General features: G+C 47.3%; 1 protein-coding gene across 2 annotated transcripts; it reads right to left on the bottom strand.

Annotated features, from left to right (window-relative positions):
• Positions 1–349: 349 nt before the first annotated feature.
• Positions 350–27,103, bottom strand: PDE6D (phosphodiesterase 6D). 2 transcript variants are annotated; one of them, XM_032225991.1, is made up of 6 exons: positions 26,907–27,103; positions 8,214–8,302; positions 6,129–6,254; positions 4,888–4,993; positions 1,015–1,075; positions 350–882 (listed from the first exon to the last, which is right to left on the bottom strand). In XM_032225991.1, exons 1-6 carry the CDS (start codon positions 26,972–26,974, stop codon positions 682–684), a joined length of 651 nt encoding a protein of 216 aa, XP_032081882.1. In that variant the 5' UTR covers positions 26,975–27,103; the 3' UTR covers positions 350–681. The 2 variants fall into 2 exon arrangements, with proteins under 2 accessions (XP_032081882.1, XP_032081883.1); XM_032225992.1 differs by having other exon boundaries at positions 790–1,075; positions 26,907–27,101.

Here is a 27,103-nt window from a genome sequence, read left to right as displayed (position 1 = left end):
CCCGAAAGTAAAAGCCTATTTAAACTGCAGTGTCTCTGTATGCTGGTTTGTGTGTTCTCCAACACAACTCTCACAATGCTTCGCTGAACGTACTCGCTCTCCCAACGGGGAGCTTACCTAACACCTAATATCTAATGCTTGGAAATAAGGAGACTGGCCCCACAGGGAAACACTCGATGGCAAAATTTCCTCTTTGCATTCTGTCCAGGAATCCAGAATATCTGGAAGACACACCAGGCGGAGGAGGACAAAGCTAGACAACCCGAACTTCGGATCGTTTCGTGTTTATTTCCCCCCCCCCCCCGCCCTCCCGGAATGAACTCCGAGCAAAACCAGGCAAAACACTTGCTTTTCAATCAGAAATTTATTTATTTTTTTAATTACATTATGTAAGAATATTGCGGTCTATTTTACAAGTTGAAGGAAACGGGGGCGGTGGAAGAAAATGAATCTGGACCAGTTAAACGGAGAGGAGAGTCGGAATTTAAAAAATGGAGAGAGAGAGAGAGAAAAAGAAATAGAGAGAGAGAGAAAAAAAGGGGGGGGGGACCCGAACAAGTGAAACTTAAAAAGTAATAAAGAGACCATGAAGAAACCGAGTGGACAGGCAGCCTGCCGAAAAGGCGACTAAGTATAGGGAGACATAGAAAGATCTAGAAAAAACAACAACAACATCTCTCTCTAAGTCCCATTTACAATCTCGATCCTTCTCGCCAGCCGGGTGACCCCCCCCAAAAACCAGTCCTTCTGCCCCCCCCTCCCATCCACCTTTCCAAATATCCGAGCAGATGCTCTCAAGGTGTTGCAGGCTGGCCTTGTCCCGGGCAGGAGGGCAAGAGAAGGGTGGGTGAAGGGGATGAATCTCGCCAGGCCCCTTACCTCCTAAAAAAACAGTCTTCCGTCACTGGGGAGGAATTGGGGATTCGGCCCCGGGAATCGGGTGAGGAGGGGAGGAACTAAAGCCAGGCCCAAGCCCTGCCCCGGCTTTCTCTCTCAAACGTAGAACAGTCTTACTCTGGAAGTGCTGACGAGGAGGTCGTCGTCGTAAAACTTGGTTTCTATGATCACGTTCCCGCTGCAGAGGGAGGAAAGGAAGCAGGGTAAAAAAACAACAACAACGTGAAACGGCAAGAGAGAGACAATTTAAGGCTTTAAAAACTGGGCAGTGGGCCCGAGCCTAGGGGCTCTGAATGGGCTAAGCCCGTGATAAAAATAGAATAAGAAAGTTGGAAGGGACCCTGGAGGTCTTCTAGTCCAACCCCCTGCCTAGGCAGGAAACCCTATACCGTTTCAGACAAATGGTTATTTAACATCTTAAAAACCTCCAGAGTTGGAGCATTCACAACTTCTGGAGGCAAATTCTGTTCCACTGATTGATTGTTCTCACTGTCAGGAAATTTCTCCTTAGTTCTAAGTTGCTTCTCTCCTTGATTAGTTTCCACCCATTGCTTCTTGTCCTGCCCTCAGGTGCTTTGGAGAATAGCTTGAGTCCCTCTTCTTTGGGGCAACCCCTGAGATATTGGAAGATGCTATCATGTCTCCCCAAAATCCTTCTTTTCATTAAACTAGACATCCCCAGTTCCTGCAACCGTTCTTCCTAGGTTTTATCCTCCAGTCCCCTAATCCTCTTTGTTGCTCTTCTCTGCACTCTTTCTAGAGTCTCCGCATCTTTTCTACATCGTGGCGACCAAAATTGAATGCCGTATTCCAAGTGTGGCCTTACCAAGGCCTTGTAAAGTGGCATTAACCCTTCACGTGATCTTGATTCTCTCCTTCTGTTGATGCAGCCTAGAACTGTGTTGCCTTTTTTGGCAGCTGCTGCACACGGCTGTCTCCTATTTAAATGGTTCTCCACTAGGACTCCAAGATCCCCCTCCCAGTTACTCCTATTGAGGAAGGTACCACCTATACTGTCCCTGTGCATTTTGCTTTTCTTGCCTAAATGTAGAACCTGACTCTTTTCACCATGGTGTATCTTTTTGGCACCGAGTGCCAAAAAGGGAGCACCTCGTGTGCGAGGAGCAAAAATGTACTTCTGGGTTTCGACGCGCGCTTGCGCCCTGGCCAACAAGTCTTCTGGTTACTGCTGCGCATCTGCGTGGGCCGGTCAGTTGGCTGACACACATGCTCACACCGGAAAACAGGAGAACAGCTCTTATGGTCTCTGGCAGTGCCACACGCAAAAAGGCCAGCTGATCGTCACAGACGCATGCGGGCCAGAAACCCAGAAGGAGAACGGGTGACACCATGCGTGCCAAGCGACATGCCAATTCAGCACACGTGCCATGGGTTCGCCATCACAGTGCTGAGGGCTTTACTGTTATTCATTTGATTTTTATATTGCCTTTATGACTTTATAGATAACTCCAGGTGGCAAATACTCCTCCTTTCATCTTATTTTCATCATCACCACAACCCTGTGAGGTGGGCTGGACTGAGAAAAAATGACTGGCTCAAAGTCAAGCAGTTGGCTTTCATGCCTAAGGAGGGACTAGAACTCACAGACACCTGGTGATTGCCCAAAGTCACACCTGGTGATTGGTCCAAAGTCACTCAGTTGGCTTTCATGCTTAAGGCGGGACTAGAACTCAGAGACACCTGGTGATTGGTCCAAAGTCACTCAGTTGGCTTTCATGCTTAAGGCGGGACTAGAACTCACAGACACCTGGTGATTGGTCCAAAGTCACACCTGGTGATTGGTCCAAGGTCACTCAGTTGGCTTTTATGCTTAAGGCGGGACTAGAACTCATAGACACCTGGTGATTGGTCTAAAGTCACTCAGTTGGCTTTCATGCTTAAGGCAGGACTAGAGCTCACAGCCACCTGGTGATTGGTCCAAAGTCACCCAGTTGGCTTTCATGCTTAAGGCAGGACTAGAGCTCACAGCCACCTGGTGATTGGTCCAAAGTCACCCAGTTGGCTTTCATGCTTAAGGCGGGACTGGAACTCACAGACACCTGATGATTGGTCCAAAGTCACACCTGGTGATTGGTCCAAAGTCACACCTGGTGATTGGTCCAAAGTCACCCAGTTGGCTTTCATGCTTAAGGCAGGACTAGAGCTCACAGCCACCTGGTGATTGGTCCAAAGTCACCCAGTTGGCTTTCATGCCTAAGGCGGGATTAGAACTCACAGACACCTGGTGATTGGTCCAAAGTCACAGCTGGTGATTGGTCCAAAGTCACCCAGTTGGCTTTCATGCCTAAGGCAGGACTAGAACTCACAGACACCTGTGTTTGTAGGCCAGCACCTTAACCACTACACCAAACTGCTTAACGAGTGAATTATTTCAGTTGCTGTCTATATTTATTTTGGATATTTTTATTGTTTTAGATGGTTTTACTTATTTACTAATGGTTTTTATAGCTTTAGCACTGAGTCATTGGTTGAGATGGGTGGCTATAGAAAGTGAAGGACTGAGTGAACAGCCCAAATGACTTGCTGGAGCCTGGGGTTGTGGAAGCCGTCCAGCCAGGCTCAAAATAATAAAGAATTGATCATTTCAAGGCCGAAGGAGCCAACCGCAAAGATTCAAAGCCAAAAGCTGGAGGCTGTTATTTTTATTTTGTATTTTACTGCCCTCCAAAAAAGTTGGAAGCCCATGATTTTTCTTCTCTCTCATCCCTCACTCTTCCTTTCTCGCTTCCCATTTTCCTATTATCTTTATTTTCATTTGTAATTTTATATAGGACTAATCGGTTGGATACCCGTGCTTTGCTCCGGAACTATGTGATTGGGCTTGATAAATTGACAATTAAAGCTTGAACATTAATGAGTAGTTACAATCAGCCTCTCCTCTCCCCTTCTCTCCTCAGGCTGGCTCCACAGAAGTCTCTCCTCTCCTCTCCCCTTCTCTCCCTCAAGCTTGCCCCACAGAGGCCTCTCCTATCTTACCCCTTCTCTCCCTCAGGCTTGCCCCATAGAAGCCTCTCCTATGTTATCCCCTTCTCTCCCTTTCAGGTGGGGAGAGGAAGTAGAATGTCTAAATTCCCAGCCGGCAGGCCGGATGAGTCACACGCTGGCCATGCCCACACCCACGTGGCAGTTGGAACAGAGTTCCTTTCAGGTGGGAAGGGGGAGTAGAACATCTAACTCCTTAGCATCAGAGCGTGTTAATAATAATATAAGAAATACTAAGGATCTGATGGTCATTTTGAAAAACCCTTTCTTAGCGAGCACCTAGAAGTCAAGAGGAACATAAGCGCCAAATTTCAAGTTTGTAGGCTTTATGGTTCTGGAGATTTTGTGATGATGGATGAGTGGTATTTCGCTTTTATACATATATATATATATATATATATATATATATATATATAGATAGATAGATAGATAGATAGATAGATAGATAGATAGATAGATAGATAGATAGATAGATAGATAGATATAGATAGATAGATATAGATATAGATGATATAGATATAGATAGATAGATAGATAGATAGATAGATAGAACGAGATAGATCGATAGATAGTTAGATAGTTAGATAGATAGATAGATAGATAGATAGATAGATAGATAGATAGATAGATAGATAGACAGACAGACAGACAGACAGATAGAGATAGATAGATAGATAGATAGATAGTTAGATAGATAGATAACCTCCATAAAAAAAGTTAAACCAAAAAAAAATCAGGTGAAGCTCACCTGTGAATTCAAGCTGGGACATTTCGCAACTCCCTCCCCCCCACTACCAAAATAATAATAAAAATAATAATAATCTGAAAATTAATGGCTGCTCTGCAAACTTCATCCCTGATTGGAGCCTTCAGCTAAAGAACAGACTACTTCAACATCTGAATTGGGATCCACTCCGCCCTCTCCGTATTTTGGGAAGTCAATGACTTTGGCCTGGGGTTGTGGGAATGAGAAATGCAACCACTCACGTGAGAACATTCGCTGGCATCATTTGCGACTCTGGAGCTGCTTCTATCAAAGACTGCCAGGTGTTGGTGGAGTTTGGGATGACAAAGCCAAACTCAAAGAACCACTCTGCAAAAATAAGGAGGCGGTGAGCGCCATAAAGAGCCAAATTCCCCCCTTTATGCCTGTCGTGCAGCTAAGTAATGGCCTGGAAGCTGGCCATCCCCCGGCACTTAAGTCTCCTATATGGTCAGGATGAGAAGTGTTTTTTCAACCTTGATAAGTTTAAGATGTGTGGACTTCAACTCCCCGAATTCCCCAACCAGCACAGTGCGTGAGTGTGCACACATTTGTTGTTGTTAGTTGCAAAGTCGTGTCCGACCCATCGTGACCCCATGGACAACATTCCTCCAGGCCTTCCTGTCCTCTACCATCCCCTGGAGTCCATTGAAGCTCACGCCGACTGCTTCGGTGACTCCATCCAGCCACCTCTTTCTCTGCCGTCCTCTCCTTCTTCTGCCCTCCATCGTTCCCAGCATGAGGCTCTTCTCCAGGGAGTCCTTCCTTCTCCTCAGGTGGCCAAAGTCTTTTGAGTTTCCTCTTCAGGATCTGGCCTTCTAAAGAGCAGCCAGGGTTGATCTCCTCCAGGACTGACCGGTTGGATGGCCTTGCAGTCCAAGGGACTCAATGCAGGAGTCTTCTCCAGCACCAGAGTTCAAAGGCCTCCATTCTTTGGCGCTCATCCTTTCTTATGGTCCAACCTTCACAGCCATCCATTGCAAGTGGGAAAACCATCGCCTTGACTAGACACACTTTTGTTGGCAGGGTGATGTCTCTGCTTTGTAGCATGCTGTCCAGATTTGCCATTGCTTTCCTCCCTTGGCTGGGTATATATGTATGTATACATACATAAATACATACATATATACCCAGCCCATACCCAAATCTCCCTAGAATAAATTTAGTTTAAATAAAGTGTCAGCAAACACACACACACACACACACACACACAGAGTCACACACCTATTTGCTGACACTTTATTTAAACTAAATTTTGTGTATCAATGACCTCTGTAGATGCCATAATAAATAAGCCTTATTTATTATTGGTGCTGACTTCTGATAGGGCAGAAACATGTTAATTCTTTCTGCGCTCTCTCTCTCTCTCTCTCTCTCCCTCCCTCCCCCCCTCCCTCCCTCATTCACTCTCTTTCCTCCCTGGTGAAAACCCAGCCCAAATCCCCCGAGGAGAATAAAACTGCACCTTCTAGACATTGTCCCTTGAAATAAACTTTCTGTTCCAGGCGGAATTTTTCCATCTGCTCCGTGGAGGAAAAATTCAGTTCCCGAGATACAGCCTTGCATTTCAGAATCTTCTTAGGAACTCGAGCTGGGGGGGAAAAGAGAGAGAGAGAGAGAGAGAGAGAGAGAGGGAGGGAGGGAGGGAGGGAGGGAGGGAGGGAGGGAGAGAGAGAGAGAGAGAGAGAGTGAGAGTTTTTCATTGAAAAGTTTTTCATTCAAAAGCTCATAAAGGATCTCAAGCACGAAGGAATTGTGTCTTTCGATGCATCCCTCCCTCTCAAAGGGACACCTGAACGGTCTTGTTGAATTATCTTCATGGACAAACAAGCTGCCTCCGCTTTAATGCTTTCAGCTTTTTAAACAGGCTGTGGTTCTTGTAGAATTATTCAGCAGGGTAGTAAAATGATTCCCCCCCCCCCCTTTCAGGAGAAAATGATCTGTATAATAAAGACTTTGAGATCTGGAACCTAACGGCAGATTTTTTTGGGGGGGAGGGGGGGAGCCAACAGCCAGATTAATGGCTTGACAAAACAACTGATGCTGATGTTATCCATTCAATCATACCCAACTCTTCACTCTCGTTTTAATCTTCCTTCCTTCCTTCCTTCCTTCTCTTCTCTTTCCTTCCCTTTTCATTCTTTCTTCTTCCTTCCCCTCTTTTTTCCTTCCTTGCTCTCTTCCCATCAACACTCCTGCTGACTGACAAGGAGTTCACTTCCCAGGCTGTTTTTGTGCCTGCTCGGCCAACAATCTTAGTAACTGAGAAATTCCATGTACTCAGCTTGCAACAGTTCATTTAGTGAATAGGTTGCATCACTGAAAAAGGTGACTCATGGCCGTTTTTCACACTTACAACCCTCGCACCATCCCCAGGGTCAGGTGATCAAAATTCAGATGCTTGGCGACTGACTCATATTTATGACGGTGGCAGGGGTCACACGGTCCCCTTTTGCGACCTTCTGACAAGTAAAGTCAAATGGGGAAGCCAGTTTCCCTTAATCACCGGGTTACTCATTTAACAACTGTAGTGATTTGCTTAACAACTGGGGCAAGAAAGGTTGTAAAATGGGGGGAGGGAAACTCACTTAACAGATGTTTCACACAGCAAGATAAATTTTGGGCCCAATTGTGGTCGTAAGCTGAGGACTACCTGTATGTCCTCCTTCGTTGCAATGTGAGGCTACTAAACTGACAGCTAATAACTAGGTTATTTCGCTCCCTAGATGGGTTAAATGCAGCTCCTGCGCCAGTTGGGGGAAATCTTTGCAGCCTCAAGGGGTCAGAACAGGGCGAGCATCTATGGCAGGGGTGTCAAACTCACAGTGTTGTGGCGGCGTCACATGACGTATCGGGACTTTCCCCCCCTTCGCCAAACCAGGCGTGGGCGTGGCCCGTGTGTGATGCGTCTGGCCCGTGCGCGGGAAGTTTGACAGCCCAGATCTACGGGAACTTCATAACCTGCGGACTTCAACTCCCAGAATTCCTGAGCCAGTCATGCTCCTTGGAGAATTCTAGAAGTCTCCCGATCTTAGAGGGAACTCGGTGTCAGCCCTGCGGCCATCTTTACTTTCGGATCTTTGACCTGCCACATTTTCTATTGTTCTGCTATTCATTTTCTATGGTGGGAAAATGAGAGGGGGGATTGTACAGAGTTAGATGATATGTAGCCATAACAACATTCTTTCTAGAAAGTCAAGGTCATCCTTTGTCTTTACACCTCTGCTCCTGACCGGAATTGGATGGGTGGAAGCTGCCAGCATGGCAGTGGGAGATTGGGTCATGGGATGGACTGGTGGGTGTGGGGTGTGGGGGTGCAAGATCTTGAACTTTCAACTGGGAGGGGCAAACCGGGAAGCTTTCAGATTGGGCTTTTCCCAGATGTGACAATATGGCTCTGTTAATAAATTGGAACTTTGAGCAATACTTTGCCTTGGATTCTGATTTACTTTTGGATGCTATTTGGAACCCTGACACTCTAGGAGTTGAAGTCCATATTCCTTGAGGTTGAGATACCCTGACCCAGAAACTCCACGCGGCCCCATGTTACCTTCATGCTCCACTCCGGGGACGGAGAGATCTTCTGTTCCTTGCCATAGGATTTTCCCGGTTTCTGCATCTCGGAGATTCATCCAATTTCTGTTTGCGCAAGAATTAAGGAGGAAAACACAAAAAGGAAACGCGTTCCCGAGCGGTAGCCTCAGTGTCAAGTTCTCCCAGCACTTGGAAAGGAGGACGATGTCCAAGTGACACGAGGCAAGACGGCTTCCATCGGGCAATGGGTTGGGGAAGCTACGGAACTCGGGGGGGGGGGGAACCAATAAAAACCTGTCTGCAATATTAGACAAAGCCAGCCCAGCTCTCCAGTGCGAGCAGAAACAGCTTCTTGAAGGACCAAAGGATAAATCTGGAAATGGGCAAAATTCGGCATTCAATCCCCTTTCATCCCCCCCTCCACCTGAATGCTCTCAGCACTTGTATGCAATGTAATTTCATTCTAATGTAGGCCAATTACTGTATATTCAAAGTGACAATAAAGTATTGTATTCTATTCTATTCCATTCCTTATTCTATTTCGTTCTGTTCTATTCTATTCTACTCTATTCCTTATTCTATTCTATTTTCTATTCTGTTCCGTTCCATTCCATTCTATTTCTATTCCATTCCATTCCTTATTCTATTCCGTTCAGTTCCGTTCCATTCCATTCTCTTCTCTATTCTATTCCCTTCTATTTCTATTCCATTCCATTCCTTATTCTATTCCGTTCTGTTCTATTCTATTCTACTCTATTCCTTATTCTATTCTATTTTCTATTCTGTTCAGTTCCGTTCCATTCCATTCTATTCTACTCTCTTCCTTATTCTATTTATTCTCTATTCTGTTCCCTTCCCTTCCATATTCTATTCTATTCTATTTAAAATGGGTGAGGGCACTTCCAGTACTTGAGGGGAGAGCAAGTGGGGGGGGGGGTTCGACTTATTCCCCAAAGCACCTGAAAGCAAGACAAGAACCAACGGATGGAAGCTTTTAGAGAGAGATCCAACCTTCCCGTGATGCTGCAACCGTCCTTAGAGTCAAATTTTTTCCAGTGCCCTTATAAACTTCTAAATAAATGACTGCCTGTACATTAAACGCTAAGGATAAGGTAAAGTTTCCCCTCACACATATGTGCTAGTCGTTCCTGACTCTAGGGGGTGCTGCTCATCTCCGTTTCAAAGCCAAAGAACCAGCGCTGTTCCGAAGACGTCTCCGTGCTCATGTGGCCGGCATGACTCAATGCCAAAAGTCCCCGGAACGCTGTTCTCTTCCCACCAAAGGTTTGGTTTCTATTTAGAATTTTTTTAACGTCCTTTCGAATTGCTCGGTTGGCAGAAGCTGGGACAAGCCACGGGAGCTCACTCCGTTAGGCGGCGCTAGGGATTCGAGCCGCTGAACTGCCGACCTTCCTGATCGACAAGCTCAGCGTCTTAGCCCCTGAGCCACCGTTTCCCTAATGCTAAGGATGGTGGGGCCTCAACTCAAGAATGAAATGTGATTCATTCTTTTTTTAAATTCTGTTTTTTTTTTGCTATTTGATTTTGTTTAGATTTCCCCCCCCCCCTCCTGTTGGTTACAGGATAGGAACCACTGGATTCCCCCCCCCCCCCCAGTAAAAAGGGTCGTAAGGAACCCTCTGTAATGATTCCTGCCCATTTCCAAAGGCAGCTTCCCCTGGAATAAGGGAAGGGAGAGGATTATTTCCGAAAGACAAAATAATGGCCACCTCCAAGGGAACCGTTGGAGGCTCGGCGTTTCCTGCCTCCCTCCCTTAAGACCCTGCTGTTTCCCAGGCAGCCTCTCCACCCAGGGGCGTGGAGAGCCAACAGGGTCCTTCTCACCCAGCCCAGCTCGGAAAAATAACGCAAAAGGTTGGCAGAGATGCCAAGGGGAGGGGGGGATGCTTGCAGGAGACCAGAAATCGGGATTTCTCTTCGCCTTTCATGCCTAAGGAAAGACTAGAACTCCCGCTGTCCTGGTGGTCGGCCCAAAGTCACCCAGTCGGCTTTCATGCCTAAGGAAAGACTAGAACTCTCCCTCTCCTGGTGGTCGGCCCAAAGTCACCCAGTCGGCTTTCATGCCTAAGGAAAGACTAGAACTCCCGCTCTTCTGGTGGTCGGCCCAAAGTCACCCAGTTGGCTTTCATGCCTACGGAAAGACTAGAACTCCCGCTCTCCTGGTGGTCGGCCCAAAGTCACCCAGTTGGCTTTCATGCCTAAGGAAAGACTAGAACTCACCGACTCCTGGCTTCTAGATCTGTGCCTCAACCACCAGACCAAATCGGCTCTCTATCAAGTCAAGAACCTCCATGACGCTCCCTTCCTTGGCTCATAGCTTTCATTGGGTATCTACCAGTACCTTCCCAGTAAGGTGGGGAAACTGGTGGTCCTCCAGCTTCCCATCAATCCTCTGTTTAAGTGGCATAAAGAGCCACCCTCTGTCTTCTAGCCATCCTGAGCGCTTCAACATTTCCTCTCTATGATGCCGGCCTTTTCCCGAAGTTGCAGCCAAATATATTTCCCAACGCCTGGTGCGGAAAAGAGAAACTTGGGCAAAACTGGGAAACCAATAAAATTATCCTCCTGAGGAGGCAGCAACTGAAGCCAGATTTTAGCAGCAGCGCATCTCCAGAGGACAAAAGCCTATCGTCGCTTTACAACAGTCACTGTACAGGTAAGTCCTCGATTTAACGACCCCAGGGGAGCCCAAAATTGCTGTGGCTAAGCAAGGCTTTTGCTAGTCTTTCTAGTCTTTCTTTAGGCATGAAAGCCAACTGGGTGACTTTGGACCGACCACCAGGAGAGGGAGAGTTCTAGTCTTTCTTTAGGCATGGAAGCCGACTGGGTGACTTTGGACCGACCACCAGGAGAGGGAGAGTTCTAGTCTTTCTTTAGGCATGAAAGCCAACTGGGTGACTTTGGACCGACCACCAGGAGAGGGAGAGTTCTAGTCTTTCTTTAGGCATGGAAGCCGACTGGGTGACTTTGGACCGACCACCAGGAGAGGGAGAGTTCTAGTCTTTCTTTAGGCATGAAAGCCCACTGGGTGACTTTGGACCGACCACCAGGAGAGGGAGAGTTCTAGTCTTTCTTTAGGCATGGAAGCCGACTGGGTGACTTTGGACCGACCACCAGGAGAGGGAGAGTTCTAGTCTTTCCTTAGGCATGAAAGCCCACTGGGTGACTTTGGGCCGAGCACCAGGAGAGCGGGAGTTCTAGTCTTTCCTTAGGCATGAAAGCCAACTGGGTGACTTTGGGCCGACCACCAGGAGAGGGGGAGTTCTAGTCTTTCCTTAGGCATGAAAGCCAACTGGGTGACTTTGGGCCGACCACCAGGAGAGCGGGAGTTCTAGTCTTTCCGTAGGCATGAAAGCCAACTGGGTGACTTTAGGCCAACCACCAGGAGAGCGGGAGTTCTAGTCTTGTCCCGTTTACAACTTTTCCTTGCCGCGGTTGAGGGTGAAGAGCGGCCTTCATGGACTTTTTGCACTGACGTCGTAACTTCAAAAGGCCACTAAATGGAACCGTTGTTCCACCGAGGACGGCCTGGCACCTAGTTTTCCCCTCCTGCAAGATCAAAAAAGGGAGGGGAGGACTCCCTACCTGGCCTTCTCCGAAGACGATGCCAGGTTCACCTGGGACGGCTGCCATGGTGATGCAGCCAAAGGATGATTGGTCCCCTGTAAAAACTAAGAGGGAGGAATCAGAACACGGACAGGTACGAAAGGCTGGAATCAGAATACAGGCAGTCCTCGACTTACAACCGCTTGTTTAGTGACGGTTCGAAGTTCCAACAGCACAGAATAAGGGTCTTAGGGCTTCATACTTCCGATTGTATTCTAATATTAATGTTATTAGTCCCTCCTTGGGTGGAGGCAGCCCGGCTGAGCAGACAGATTTATTTTCAGGTTTCTTTCTATAGCGGCCATCCTCGACTTACGGCCGTTCATTTAGCGACCGTTTAAAGTTACGACGGCACTGGGAAAAGGGTCTTCGGGCCTTTGCGGCATCCCCACAGTCACGTGATCAAAATCCAGCCGCTTGGCAACTGGCTCGCACTTATGACGATTGTTGCAGCCTCCATCCCCAGGTCATGTGAATCCCCTCTTGCAACCTTCCGACAAGCCAGATTCACTTAACGGCCGTCTTGACTAACTTACCAACTGCAGTGATTCGCTTAACAAGAAACATGTAAAACGGTTGCTAAACTCACTTAACAACGGAAATGTTGGGTCTCCATTGTGGTCATAAATCGAGGACTGCCTGTGATCGTGTGTTCAAGTGACTTTTGTGGTGGTCTTCTTGGGCGCCAGTAGTGTAGCTACAGGTTGTCCTCGACTTACGACCATCATGGTGCCCAACGTTTCTGTCTCTAAGTGAGAAACTTGTTGTGAGTTGTGCCCCATTTGTGATCATGTGATCCCCTCTTGCGACCTTCTGAGGGAGCCAGACTCACTTAACGACGGTGTTACTAACTTAACGGCTTCGACAATTCACGTCGCAACTGTGGCGAGACAGGTCATAAAACGGGGCGAAACTTAGTTAACAACCGTAGTCTTGTTTAACCACAGAAATTCTGGGCTCCGTTTTGGTCATAAGTGCAGGACCACCTGTAAAAAAAATAATCTCCTGGAACAGTTGGGATATCTAGAAACCCTTCCTCAGCCCCAGAAGCCCTGGCAGCCTTCTAGGAGCACGCTAATATCATGGCAACGGCATGACATATGTGTGTGCTTGGCCCCCTAAGGATCTCTGCTTTCACAACGGGGGGAAAAAACACCAAATTGGTGCCGAGGGAGATCGGATTTGCTTCTTTCAGGCTGTGAATTGTTCTGTTTCTTAGCTACCGAGAGCGGGGCGGCTTCCCTTGCTAAACCAGAATCTTGCAAAAACATACAGGGAGTCCTCGACTTACAAGGGTTCACTTACTGACCGTTCAAACTTACGAGGGCACGGAAAAAACCCCGACGTAGGGCGGTTTTTCACATTGACGACCGCTGCAACATCCCCGGGGTCACGAGATCAACATTCGGATGCTTGGTGACTCGTACTTATGGCGGGTGTGTGTGTGTGTGTCCCCTTTTGCGAACGTCTGACAAGCCAAGTCAATGGGGAAGCCAGAAAACCACTTGTCCGAAATGGTATAGGGCAGCGGTGTCAAACTCAATGCCCGCGGGCCGGATCTGGCTTGTGGGGTGCTTACCCTATTTTCTGGAGTATAAGACACCCATTTTTCCCCTCAAAAAAGAGGCTGAAAATCTGGGTGCGTCTTATACACTGAATACAGTATTTTTGGCCTCCTGAAACCCCGCCCCTTTGCAAAAATGGCTGTGCATAGCCTTTAGGGGGCTTTCAGAGTGCTCCTGGGGGCTGGGGAGGGCAGAAATGAGCGAAAAACGGGCCATTTTTTTGCTCGGTTTTGCCCCTCCCAAGGAACACTCTACAAGCCTCCTAAAGGCTATCTATGCCCTTTTTTTTATACCAAAAATGTGCCCCTTTTCGCGAAAAACAGGCCGTTTTTGGGAGGTTTGCAGAGCGCAAAACCTTTTTTTAAAAATTTGCCTCTTCAAAACCTTGGTGCATCTTATACTCTGAAAAATACGGTAAATCTGGCCCGCTTGGAAATATCAAAGGACCGGCCCAGGGCATCTCTGCCAGCCAAACTGGGCTGTCGGGGAGGGGGGGAACGTGCGGCCCCCGCGTGGCCCATTTTTGTCTTCCCTGGCCTCCAGCAGCACTCTGTCGGCTAGAAATGGGCCACGCGGCAGCCTCGTGGGGCCTCCACTCTGCTGTTTTTGGCAAGCAGAATGCTGCTGGAGGCCGGGCAGGACAAAAACAGGCTGCGCGGGGGTCTCCTGGGGTGTCCACGCAGCCCAATTTTGGGTGGCAGAGTGCTGCTTGGAGGCCGGGGACAAAACAGGTTTTTTTCGCCTGAAACCAGCAGGAAAAAAAATGCTTTAAAAAGTGCGGGAAAAAGCTTCCCACGATCGCACAGCTCACAGAACCAACGACAATTGTCCCAACTCCCAACCAGTAGCATTTCACCCCTGGGTGGACTTCAACTCCCAGAATTTCTTGCTGACTGGGGAATTCTGGGAGTTGAAGTCCACACATCTTTTTAAAATTGACTGTTAAATCGAGGATTTCCTGCAGTTCAGATTTCTAGATGATTTCTCAGAAAAGCAGGTCGTGAAAAAAATATTCCTCTTTTGGACGTAGCAAGAATCTCTCTTCTCTTCTGCATTTCCCTGCATAACTTTTCCTTCTTTCCTTCCTTCCCTCCTTCCTTCCCTCCTTCCTTCTTTCCTTCCCTCCTTCTTTCTTTCCTTCCTTCCCTCCTTCCTTTCCTTCTTTCCTCCTTCCTGGCGCTGATGAGGTTACCAAGTTGGGTCGTGAAACGCCTGCAAGAAAACAATCAACCAAGACCACCAAAGACTCCTCCTCCTCTTCCTTTCTCCTCCTCTTCTTCCGCCCTTTCACAAATCCCACGCCCTTGACGACAGACAGGTAGTCCTCGACATACAACGGTTCACTTAGTGACTGTTCAAAGTTACAACGGCACTGAAAAAGGCGAATTAGGGATCGTTTTTCACATTTACGGCCATTGCAGCATCCCTAAGATCACAATGATCAAAATCCGGGCAACTTGGCAACTGACTCACATTTATGACGGCTGCAGCATCCTGGGGGGGGGGGGTGTCGGGGTCACATGATCCCCTTTTGCGACCTCCTGACCAGCAAAATCATGGGGGGGGGAGACAGATTCACACTCCGCCACCAGGCGACTAACTGATGAACTGCAGTGATTCACTTAACCGCTGTGGGAAGAAAGGTCGTAAAACGGGGCAAAAGGTCACCTAACAAATGTCACACTTAAGAACAGAAATTCTGGGCTTATTGTTGTGGTCGTAAGCCGAGGATTACCTGCAAATACATACATACATACATACATACATACATATATACACACACACACACACACACACACACACACAGACAGACAGACAGATAGATAGTCATATGGGATATATATATATATATATGATAGATGATAGATAGATAGATAGATATAGTCATATGGGATATATGTATGTGTGTGTGTATGTGTGTGTGTGTGTGTGTGTGTGTGTGTGTGTGTGTGTATATATATATATATATATATATATATATATATATATATATATATATATAGTGTCACAACCCCTGGTAAGCTCCAATTATGGGAGGAAGCTAACTGCTTCCATCATCTGTCAATCAGCTCGTCACAAGGGTTCATCACGACAGAAACCCAATATTTTTACTGTTGCCTTTGTTGTTATCTGTTGCCACAAATAAAACAAACACACACACACACACACACACACACACACACACACATATATATTCATAATAACATTCCTTTCTCAGAGAGTCAAGGTCATCTTGCCCTGCGCCTAGAGGGGCATGACTGGGAAGCATCTCCAGTTGGGACGGGACATTGATTAGGCCGTGGGATGGACATGAGGGTGCTGGGGAAGGGATTTGGACTTTCGTTTGGGTGGGGAAATCCTGGGAGCTTTCAGATTTGGGTTTTCCCAGATGTGCCAATGTGACATCTCTAATAAAATGGAACTTTGAGGAAACTCAAGCTTCGGGGGTCTTCTTTCGTTGGGGGGGTCTTACTTGGGGACCCTGCCAGAAAGATGATCAGAGGGTGTTCTGCTCTCTGAGGAAAAACAATTAAAAATCACAGCCAGCTTGTCCAAAAGTCCAGCAAACTTTTCAGCTTCAGTTCCTTCTTTTCAGCAACAGCCTTGCTGGACAGTTCCCTCCACCTGAAACTGACTGAGGTGAGCCGATTTCAGAAGTACCGTATTTTTCAGAGTATAAGACGCACCTTCCTCCCCCCCAAAAAAGAGGGTGAAAATCTGGGTGCATCTTATACATCAAATACAGCATTTTCGCTCTCCAAAAAAACCGCCCCCCTTCACAAAAATGGACGTGCAGAGGGTTTGGGAGGCCTGCAAAGGGCTCCTGGGGACTGGGGAGGGAGACCCCCCCACAGCCCCAAGCAGCACTCTACAAGCCTCCCAAAGCCTATGCATGCCCTTTTTTTGGCAAAAAACAGGCCCGTTTTTGCAACAAATGGGCCATTTTTTGCTCGTTTTTGTCCCCCAGCCCCCAGGAACACTTTGCAGGCCTCTCAAACTCTCTGCATGCCCTGATTTTCACCAGAAAATGAGGGGTGGAGAGGGTTTGCAGCTCTGCAGAGTGCAAAAACTTAAAAAAAAAATTTCTTCAAAATCTTGGTCTTATACTCCGAAAAATATGGTAATTTCAAAATACAGGAATCCCAAAAAGGCAGCTACACCAGGACAGGTAAACATTGGCAAGGTTTGATCTTAACAACTCCTTTTTTCTTTGGCTAGGAAGGTGGAGAGAAATACAGGCAGTCCTCGACTTACGACGGTTCACTTAGCAACCGTTACAACGGCACTGAAAAAAGTGACCTGTGACGGTTTTTCACAGGTACGACCGTTGCAGCATCCCCACGATCACGTGATCAAAATTCAAGAGGCTTGACAACTGACTCGTATTTATGACGGTTGCGGACGGTGTCCCCAGGGGTCATGTCATCCCCTTTTGTCACCTACTGACAAGCCAAGTCAACGGGGAAGCACCAGATTCACTTAACAGCCAGGGTGCTAACTTATCAACTGCAGTGAGTCACTTAACAGCGGGGACAAGAAATGTCGTAAAGTGCGGGGGGGGGGGAAACGGACTTAACAACGGAACAGTCTCACTGAACAACAGAAATGCTGGCTCAGTTGTGGTCATAAGTCAAAGCAAGGTAAAGATAAAGATTCCCCTTGCACATATATGCCCCTCCGTGGTCACGTGGCCGGCATGACTCAACACCGAAGACGCACGGAACGCTGTTCCCTTCCCACCAAAGGTGGTTCCTATTTTTCTGCTTGCATTTTTAAAGTGCTTTCGATCTGCTAGGTTGGCAGAAGCTGGGACAAGTCACGGGAGCTCACTCTGTTATGCGGCACTAGGGATTCGAACTGCCGAACTGCTGACCCTTTCTGATCAACAAGCTCAGTGTGTTAGCCACTGAGCCACCATGTCCCTATATAAGTCGAGGGGTCAGGCCTGCAGCCATCTTTTATTTTGGGTCTTTGGCCATCCACACTTTCTATTATTCTACTCTGCATTTTCTATGGTGGGAAAATGGGAGGAGGGATTGTACGGAGTGAGATGCTATGTAGCCATAACAACATTCTTTCTAGAAAACCAAGGTCATCCTTTGTCTCTGCACCTCTGCACCTAACCGGAACTGGATAGGTGGAATTGCCAGCATGGCAGGGGAACACTGGACCATGGGATGGACTTGTGGGTGTGGGGGAAAGATCTTGAACTTTCAACTGTGGGGGGGGGGGACTTGGAAGCTTTCAGATTCGGGTTTTCCCAGGTGTGCCAACATGGCTCCCTTCATCAATTGGAACTTTGGACAATCCTTTGCCTTGGACTCTGATTTAATTTCGGATGCTATTAGGAACCCTGAGACGAGGACACCCTGTAAAACAACCGAGGGTCTTCCCAATTCCCCTCCAAAAGACTCAAACTCACAAGGACTGCCCAATGGTGAGTTTTCTTCTTCACCAGCCAACATGGCGACCTTCTAGAAACAACCAGGTTTTCTGCGGTGCCGCACCTTACTGGTATGATACTCCTAATGCTGACACTGAATTCCAGCCAAGCTTATTATGTGGTACAGTTGCGGTGAACTATTTTAGCCTGTGCCACCGCCTCCCCCCCCCCCCCGCCTCCCCCCCCCCACTTCCTAGCTCCTGATCTCAAGGTTATAATCTTCTTTATGCTTCTCTGATCCTTCTTCGTGGGCTGCCACCAACAAGAGATTCTGCAACTGCACTACGGGCTCTGGGTGCGGAATCTGAGAGCTGAAATGGGATTGCCCATTTCCTTTGAAAACTTTTAAATAGTTAGGCTGGTCTTGCAGATAAATTCGGAAGCGTTAAGAGTGCAATAATTTTTTAAAAGAGCCCCATATATTTATTTCTTTTATTAAATTTCTATGCTGGGCATCTCTCCTACAAGATAACTCTGGGCGGGGTATATGTATGTATGCGCGCGTATGTGTGTGTGTGTGTGTGTATGTATATTGCTATATAAAGAGAGAGCATTAGATCCTTCCATGCTATATAGCATATTGGGCAGTCAACCTGGGTTAGGGAGATGATAGATAGATACATAGATAGATAGATAGATAGATAGATAGATAGATAGATAGATAGATAGATAGATAGATAGATAGATACATAGATAGATAGATAGATAGATAGATAGATAGATAGATAGATAGATAGATAGATAGATAGAGACAGACAGACACAGAGAGAGAGAGAGAGAGAGAGAGAGAGAGAGGTAGGTAGGTAGGTAGGTATGAAAGATAGATACAGATGGAGAGAAGTAGGTAGGTGTGATTGGTAGATAGATAGATAGATAGATAGATAGATAGATAGATAGATAGATAGATAGATAGATAGATAGATAGATAGATAGATGATAGAGGCAGAGAGACAGACAGACAGGAGAGTGGTAGGTAGGTATGACAGATAGATGATAGATAGATAGATAGATAGATAGATAGATAGATAGATAGATAGATAGATAGATAGAGATAGATAGATAGATAGATAGAGACAGACAGACAGACAGACAGACAGACAGACAGGAGAGAGGTGAGTAGCTATGATAGATAGATAGATAGATAGATAGATAGATAGATAGATACAGATGGAGAGAGGATGATAGATAGATAGATAGATAGATAGATAGATAGATAGATAGATAGATAGATAGAGATAGATAGATAGATAGATAGAGATGGAGAGAGGATAGAGAATGAGATAGAGAGATAGAGATAGAAAGATAGAGAGATAGAGATAGATAGATAGAGACAGACAGACACACACCCACCGTATTTTTCGGGGTATAAGACACACCTTCCCCCCCTAAAAGAGGATGGAAATTGTTGGTGCATCTTATACACCGAATACAGCCATTTTTGCCCCCCCCCAAAGCCATGCCCCCGCATCCTATCTTTGCGAAAAACAGACGTAAAATGGGCCCTTTTTTTGCAAAAAACAGAGGCGTTTTTGCCGTTCCCCCAGCCCCCAAAAGCACTCTGCAGGCTTCAGCAGGGCTGGGGGGGGGGAGGCAAAAACGCCCCCATTTTGGTGAAAAAGAAGCCATTTTTTTGCAAAAAGGGGGGCATTTTTGCTTCCCCCCCCCCCCCCAGCCCTGCTTGAAGCCTGCAGAGCGCTCCTGGGGGCCAGAGAGGACAAAACCTTTTTTTACCTCTTTGAAATCTTGGTGTGTCTTATACACCGGTGCATCTTATAGTCCAAAAAATATGGTAGGTAGGTAGATGATAGATATAGATAAATAGACAGACACTAAGACCTCAACTGACGAGAGTTCTTTTAGTGACTATTTAAAGTTGCAACGGCAGTGACAAAAGTGACCTGGCCATTTTTCACACTTACATCCGTTGTAGCATCCCCATGGTCAAGTGAACAGATGCTTGGCAGCGGATTCATATTTATGACGGTTGCAAGATCGACAAGCGAAATCAATGGGGGAAGCCGGATTCACTTAAACACTCCTCTGGCTAATCTCACGAGTGCAGCGATTCACTTAACAACGGTGGCAAGGAAGGTCGTCCAATGGGGCAAACCCTCACTTCACAAATCCCTCACTCTGCCATGTAAATGCTGGGCTCGACTGTGGTCGTAAATCGAGGATGACTTGTATATGGATGTCACTTTAAAAAGAAAAACTGAGGATTTTTTTTTTGTGAACCTAAAAGACGATAAAGATAAGTCAGGCTATAAAGAGAAAGGCTATTTAGGGATGCATCTGTCTTCAGGCCCAGCCAACGTGAAAAGAAAAACAAGCAAAGCACAATCCCACATATTGAAAAATAAAATCGCCACCTCTTCAGAGGAACAATCGGATTACAAATTGTGGCTAGAATGCAGAAAACATGACTGCTTAAACAAAACAGAGAAAGAGTCCCAGGTCTGGACTGTGTAAAAAATTATCTCCCGCACTAAGGTTTAGAATAGAATAGAATAGCATAGCATAAATATTGGACTATAGAATGGAATGAAAGAATAGAATAGAATAGAACAGAATAGAAAGATAGCATAGAATAGAATAAATGGAATATAGAATGGAATGGAAAGAATAGAATAGAACAGAACAGAATAGATAGCATAGAATAGAATAAATATTGGAATATAGAATGGAATGAAATAGAATAAAATAGAGTAGAATACCAGAGTTGGAAGGGACCTTGGAGGTCTTCTAGTCCAACCCCCTGCTGAGGCAGGAAACCCTATACCGGTTCAGACAAATGGCTATCCAACATCTTCTTAAAGACTTCTAGTGTTGGAGCTTTTACAACTTCTGGAGGCAATTTCTGTTCCACTGATTAATTGTTCTCACTGTCAGGAAATTCCTCCTCAGTTCTATGTTGCTTCTCTCCTTGATTAGTTTCCACCCATTGCTTCTTGTTCTACCCTCAGGTGCCTTGGAGAATAGTTTGACTCCCTCTTCTTTGTGGCAACCCCTGAGATATTGGAAGACTGCTATCACGTCTCCCCTGGTCCTTCTTTTCATTAAACTAGACATACCCAGTTCCTGCCACAGTTCTTGGTACCTTTTAGCCTCCAGTCCCCTAATCATCTTTGTTGCTCTTCTCTGCACTCTTTCCAGAGGCTCTAGGTTTGAGAATGAAGAGTGGGCTCAAATCCAGAATTTCTTCATTTAGCTTTTCTCAACCCATCTTTACTTTTACATCAAGGAGAGAAGCCACTTAGAACTGAGGAGAAATTTCCTGACAGTGAGAACAATTAATCAGTGGAACAGAAGTTGCCTCCAGAAGTTGTAAAAGCTCCAACACTGGAAGTCTTTAAGAAGATGTTGGATAGCCATTTGTCTGAAGTGGTGTAGGGTTTCCTGCCTGAGCAGGGGGTTGGACTAGAAGACCTCCAAGGTCCCTTCCAACTCTGTTATTCTATTCTATTCTAATTTCATTCCATTCTATATGCCAATATTTATTCTATTCTATGCTATCTATTCTGTTCTGTTCGAAGATTAGAAGACCTCCAAGGTCCCTTCCAACTCTGCTATTGCATAATTGTATTGTATTCTGTGTTCCTGGCAACAGGTGATGCTGTTTCTATTTGTCATGGAAATAGAGGACAGCTCTTGGGAAATACACTTTTCTCCCGAATGAGACCTCACCAGATGTGGTGAGCACAGCTGCAAATCAGATATTGCAGCAGTCCTCAAGCTAGCATGCTCTATATCTGGGGTGTCAAACTCCAGGCCTGCGGGCTAGATCTGGCCCACAGGGTGCTTAGATCCAGCCCGCAGGGCCACCCTGGAAAAGTGAGGCGCCGGCCTAGCAAAACGGGCTCCCGAGCTCAGTTTACAGCTGCAATGGCCTCCTGCAATCCTCTGCCAGCTAAAACAGGCTCTGGAGCTCTGTTTAGGGCTGTGACGGCCTCCTGCAAACCTCTGCCAGCGAAAATGAACTCCCGAGCTCCGTTTACAGCTGCGACGGCCCCCTGAAACCCTCTGACAGTTAAAATGGGCTCCTGAGCTCTGTTTCCAGCTGTGATGGCCTCCTGCAATCCTCTGACAGCTAAAACAGGCTCCCAAGCTCCGTTTACAGCTGCGACGGCCCCCTGAAACCCTCTGACAGTTAAAACGGGCTCCCGAGCTCCATTCCTGAGCTCTGTTTCCAGCTGTGATGGCCTCCTGCAATCCTCTGACAGCTAAAACAGGCTCCCAAGCTCCGTTTACAGCTGCGACGGCCCCCTGAAACCCTCTGACAGTTAAAACGGGCTCCCGAGCTCCATTCCTGAGCCCTGTTTCCAGCTGTGATGGCCTCCTGAAATCCTCCGACAGGGAAAATGGGCGCCCGAGGTCCATTTCCGTCTGCGATGGTCTCCTGCAACCCTCTGTCAGCAAAAACAGGCTCCTGAGCTCTGTTTCCAGCTGTGACGGCCTCCTGAAACCCTCTGCCAGCTAAAACCGGGTCCCGAGCTCTGTTTACGGCTGCGACGGCCTCCTGCAATCCTCTGCCAGCGAAACGGAGGTTCAGAGCCTGTTTTTGTTGGCAGAGCACTTGGGCTGCCACAGGGACCCCTGACATGAGTGACATCAAGCAGGACACGCCTACTCTGGCCACACACACACACACACACACACACACACACAGGATCAAACACAACCCTGATGCAGCCCTCAATGAAATCGAGTTTGACACCTCTGCTCTATATCAACCCCACCACCGTCCTATTCTGCTCCAAGCCTGCATTTGGTTTGCTAGCAACACGCAAAGCGGGAGGCGCAGTCACGAGATTAAAAACACGCTTTTGACCTTGTCTCCGGGAGGGGGGGGAGGGGGAAATGCAAGGAGAGGGAAGGTAGAAGAGCATTTGCTACCGACAGGAGAATTTTATGTGAGTGGAGCCTCATGGGATTTGTTTTTAAGGGACGGCAGTTGTTACAACTCAAGATCTTTTCGACTTGATGTGCCGTTTGGCTCGCTCGCTCGAGCAATTAGCTCTGTAGGGTTCTCTGTGCAACATGCTCCTTCCTGCTTTTACAACCGAGGGAGAACGATTTGGAGGGTGAATTCCACAGCAGACATCTACACGATCTCACCAAAGGGTTGTGGGGAGGGGGAAGGCAGGGTGTAAAAGCAGGAACTTTGGATTAGTCTACCTTACTACAGCCCCAGTTAGTACTTATTGTAGATGCCTGGTAAGCTGTTAAGACGGGTTCCTTGGTGGTGTCAAGAGGGATTTGCACAGTCAGTTGACAGATGCTCTCTTGAGGTTGGGGTTTGGGGTTTTTTTTTTGCAGACGTTTCATTACCCAACTAGATAACATCATCAGTGTTGTAAGGGAGTGGAGGGTTGCATTGATGATACCTAGTTGGGTAATGAAACGTCTGCAAGAAAACAAGCAAGATCGGAGAGCACCAAGGAGCCCACAGTCCTTTTCCTCCTCCACCACCTCTTCTTTCTCCTCCTCTTCCCCTTCCTCCTAGCACTGATGACGTTGCCTAGCTGGGTACTGAAATGTCTGCAAGAAAACAACCAAGCTCAGAGAGCACCAAGGGCCCCACAGTCCTTTTCCTCCTCCTCCTCCCCTTCCTCCTTTCTTCTAGCACTGATAATGTTGCCTAGTTGGGTACTGAAACGTCTGCAAGAAAACAAGCAGGATCAGAGAGCACCAAGGGTCCCACAGTTCTTTTCCTCCTCCTCCACCTCTTTCTCTTCTCCTCCCTTCCTTCCTCCTTCCTCCCTTCTAGCACTACTGATGTTCCCTAGTTGGGTACTGAAACATCTGCAAGAAAACAACCAAGCTCAGAGAGCACCGAGGAGCCCCCAGTCCTCCTCCTCCTCCTCCTCCATCTCCTTCTCCCCTTCCTCCTTTCTTCTAGCACTGATGATGTTGCCTAGTTGGGTACTGAAACATCTGCAAGAAAACAACCAAGCTCAGAGAGCACCGAGGAGCCCCCAGTCCTCCTTCTCCTCCTCCATCTCCTTCTCCCCTTCCTCCTTTCTTCTAGCACTGATGATGTTGCCTAGTTGGGTACTGAAACATCTGCAAGAAAACAACCAAGCTCAGAGAGCACCAAGGACCCCTCATTTCAACCCAGAACTACAGAGGTTCCTCATTGAAACTGCCAAGAGGAGGTATGGATCCCTTCTGTTTCCCATCAACTTGTAAAGCCTATACCAGGGGTCGGCAACCTTAAACACCCAAAGAGCCACAAAGGTCCTAACTGGAAGTCCCCCCCCCCACTTCCCTGTTCAATTCTGGAGCTGACCGGAAGTCCGCTTCCCCCACCATAGAGTCTCCCCACCTAGCGTGGCGTCCTTTTTCCTCTACCTGTCCTAACCAAAAGCCCTATCGATTGTGGAGCCAACCGGCAATAAGGAGCCACGGCAGAGGGATGAAGGAGCCATGTGTGGCTCCAGAGCCTTGTGCGGCTCCAGGGTGGCTGATTGTGGCCTATACTTAAAACTATGTGTCCAAAAAGCGATTTGGGAAGTCCTCCAAACAAATGTTAGGTAGCCTAAGAAGAAAGGCCAGAGCTTCCTCAAACACACTAACTGCATCCATGCATCTTATTTAGATCTAATCCCAGCGTAATTTCTGGGTTTGCGCCATACAGGTAAGTCCTCGGTTTACAACCGAATCGAAGTCTGATCGAACTTACAATGGCACTGAAAAAAAATGACATGGCCGTTTTTTTCACCCTTACGACCAGCATCCCCCACAGCCATGTGATCAAAATCCGGATGTTCGGCAACTGCCGTTTGCTTATGACGGTCGCAGTGTCCCAGGGTGGTGTGATCCGCTTTTGCGACCTTCAGTAAAGCAGGAAGCCAGGTTCACTTAGCAACCGTGTTGCTAACTTAACCATTGCAGTGATTCACTTAACAACGGTGGCAAGAAAGATCGTAACATGAAGCAAAGCTCCACTTAACCAACGTCTTGCTTTGCAACAGAAATTGTAGGCTCAACTGTGGTCATAATTCAAGGAATACTTGTATAGGGCAGCATGAAGCAACCACGCCAGCTGGGCTCAGACAATAGATTAACCCACTGTAGGAAGTTAAAACCCACCCCTCTCCTAGAAAAATGGAATATCCTGGGAAATATTGAAAAAAGGCAGAATATTATATTTTCAGAAATGGAGAAACTTGTTTTTAGGCAGGAAGCAGACTCACTCTTAATAGCTCCCACCATTGTCAATGGCCATTAAAAGGCCTGGGCCAGTCTACTCTACATAACAAAGACCTCTCCCCCCTTCAGCTGCAGGGTGATGGGATGAAGGCATGATAGTCTTAGCCCTTTACCCATCTCACCACAGGGCACCTGGGAAGAAGGAGAATACTGAGCTTAAGGTAAGATATGCTCAGTTTTCACCTGACAACCATTAAATGCTGGAATCCTCAACTTACAACAGTTCATTTAATGACTTTTCAATGGCACGGAAAAGCGACTTAGGACCGTTTTTCACACTTACGACTGATGCACTGTCCTCCACGGGATCAAAGTTCTGACGCTTGGCAACTGACTCCTCTTTATGATGGTTGCATGCGATCCTCTTTTGTGACCTTCTGACAAGCCAAGTCTATGCGCAAGCCAGATTCACTTAACAACCGAGTGACTTAACTTCACAAATGCGGCGATTCACTTAGCACCAGTGGCAAGAAAAGTCATCCCATGGGGGCAAACCTCACTTAACAATTGTCCCGCTTAGCAGCAGAAATTCAGGGCTCAATTGTGGTCATAACTCGAGGACTACTTTTATAGGGGGTGGGAACTGGAGCCACAAATTAATAAGCAGTATTTACCCTGGCAACCTCACAGCCCCCCAATTATTCATTCACCTGGTAGAGTTGGGGGGGGGGGAGAACGGGAATTCCAGCCAATACAGGCAGTCCTTGACTTACGACCACAAACTTTTCAAGTGAGAATTTAAGTGAGTTTCGCCCCAGTTTACAACCTCTCTTGCCAACGTTGTTCATTGAATCGCCGCGGTTATTAGTCAGACAGTTGTTAAGTGAATCTGGCTTCCCCATTGACTTTGCCAGTCATAAGGTCGCAAAAGGAGATCGCGTGACTCCCTGGGACGCTGCCACGGTCGTTAAGCATGAACCAGTGGCCCAGAGTTTGAATTTTGAATCACTGAAAAGGTCGCCCCTGTGAAAAACGGTCATTATTGGTGGAATGCAAAGGGAATAAACCTACTCAAGAATATCTGTTGTTTTGAAGGGGATAAAAGACACAATTGGAATATATTGTATATCTAAGAAATCTATGGGAAAAATTTAAACAAGGGTCATTAGGGGGTGGGGGGGGTACAGTGTAATAGGAGGGGTTTTTCCCTTCTTTTTTGTCTTTCTTTTTGCATTCACATGTATATGTACTGTTTGTATTATTTGTGTTTCACCACCACCACCACCCAAATGGTCCTGTTACTTTTTGCAGCGACGGTCACTAAATGAACTATTGTACTGTATTGGGGGACCCTAGGGCAGCTCAAGACACTTCCTCCCCGCTCTCCCCCAGGAGAGCACCCCAAAAATCACTGCCCTGTTGAAAAATGGTCCTGTCATTTTTTTCAGCGACCGTCACTAAATAAAACCGTTGTAGGTCGAGGACTACGTTTTGGGGGACCGCAGGCAGCTCAAGACACTCCTTCCCCACCTGCCCCAGGAGAGCCCCCCCCAAAATAAGCCCCCTATTGCTCATCATCCTGGTACCGTATTTATCTAGCCCCTCTTAAAATAGGGGTCTCCAATTTTGTCCCCTTTAAGCCTGGTGGACTTAAAGCTGGCTGGGGCATTCTGGGAGTTGAAGTCCACCAGGCTTAAAGGGGACCAAGGTTGGACTGCTATGAACCATCCCTCCCAAGTACCGTAAGTCACCAAATAAGCGCGCACACCACCCCCAAGGTAGCCCCTAGAATAGAACGTCACCGTATTTCTTCTTTGGACGCTCCCTCCTAAATTCGCCCCCCCCCCTCCCCGCCGCCGCCGCATTACCGTATTTCCCGGCCGCCCCGCTCCCTCGCGCGCCTCCCAGGCAGGCCGGATACAGTTTGAATCCCCGGAGGATCTCCTTGGCCCGCTGCTTCTCTTCCTCCTCTTCCTCCTGGCTCGACATGGTCCCGCTGGGCGCCCCTGGCAGGCCTGGCCGAGGAGGGGAGCGAGGCGAAAAGGCAGAGCTCGCCGGCCCGGACTCCCCTGCGCCCGCCAGTGTACCAGCTGAACCAACCCACCCAGGGGAGGGAGG

The sequence above is a fragment of the Thamnophis elegans genome, chromosome 10, assembly GCF_009769535.1.
Source record: "Thamnophis elegans isolate rThaEle1 chromosome 10, rThaEle1.pri, whole genome shotgun sequence".
Taxonomy (NCBI): domain Eukaryota; kingdom Metazoa; phylum Chordata; class Lepidosauria; order Squamata; family Colubridae; genus Thamnophis; species Thamnophis elegans.
Note: the sequence above shows the minus strand (reverse complement) of the source record. Positions and strands in the feature narration are given on the sequence as shown.

Excerpts from the sequence above, each read along its gene's own strand:
- PDE6D (XM_032225991.1), bottom strand. The coding sequence starts at position 26,974 with ATGTCGAGCCAGGAGGAAGAGGAGGAAGAGAAGCAGCGGGCCAAGGAG. Across the intron at positions 8,303-26,906 it reads ATCCTCCGGGGATTCAAACT|AAATTGGATGAATCTCCGAG; the intron begins GTATCCGGCCTG and ends TTGCGCAAACAG. Across the intron at positions 6,255-8,213 it reads CCCCGGAGTGGAGCATGAAG|CTCGAGTTCCTAAGAAGATT; the intron begins GTAACATGGGGC and ends TTTCCCCCCCAG.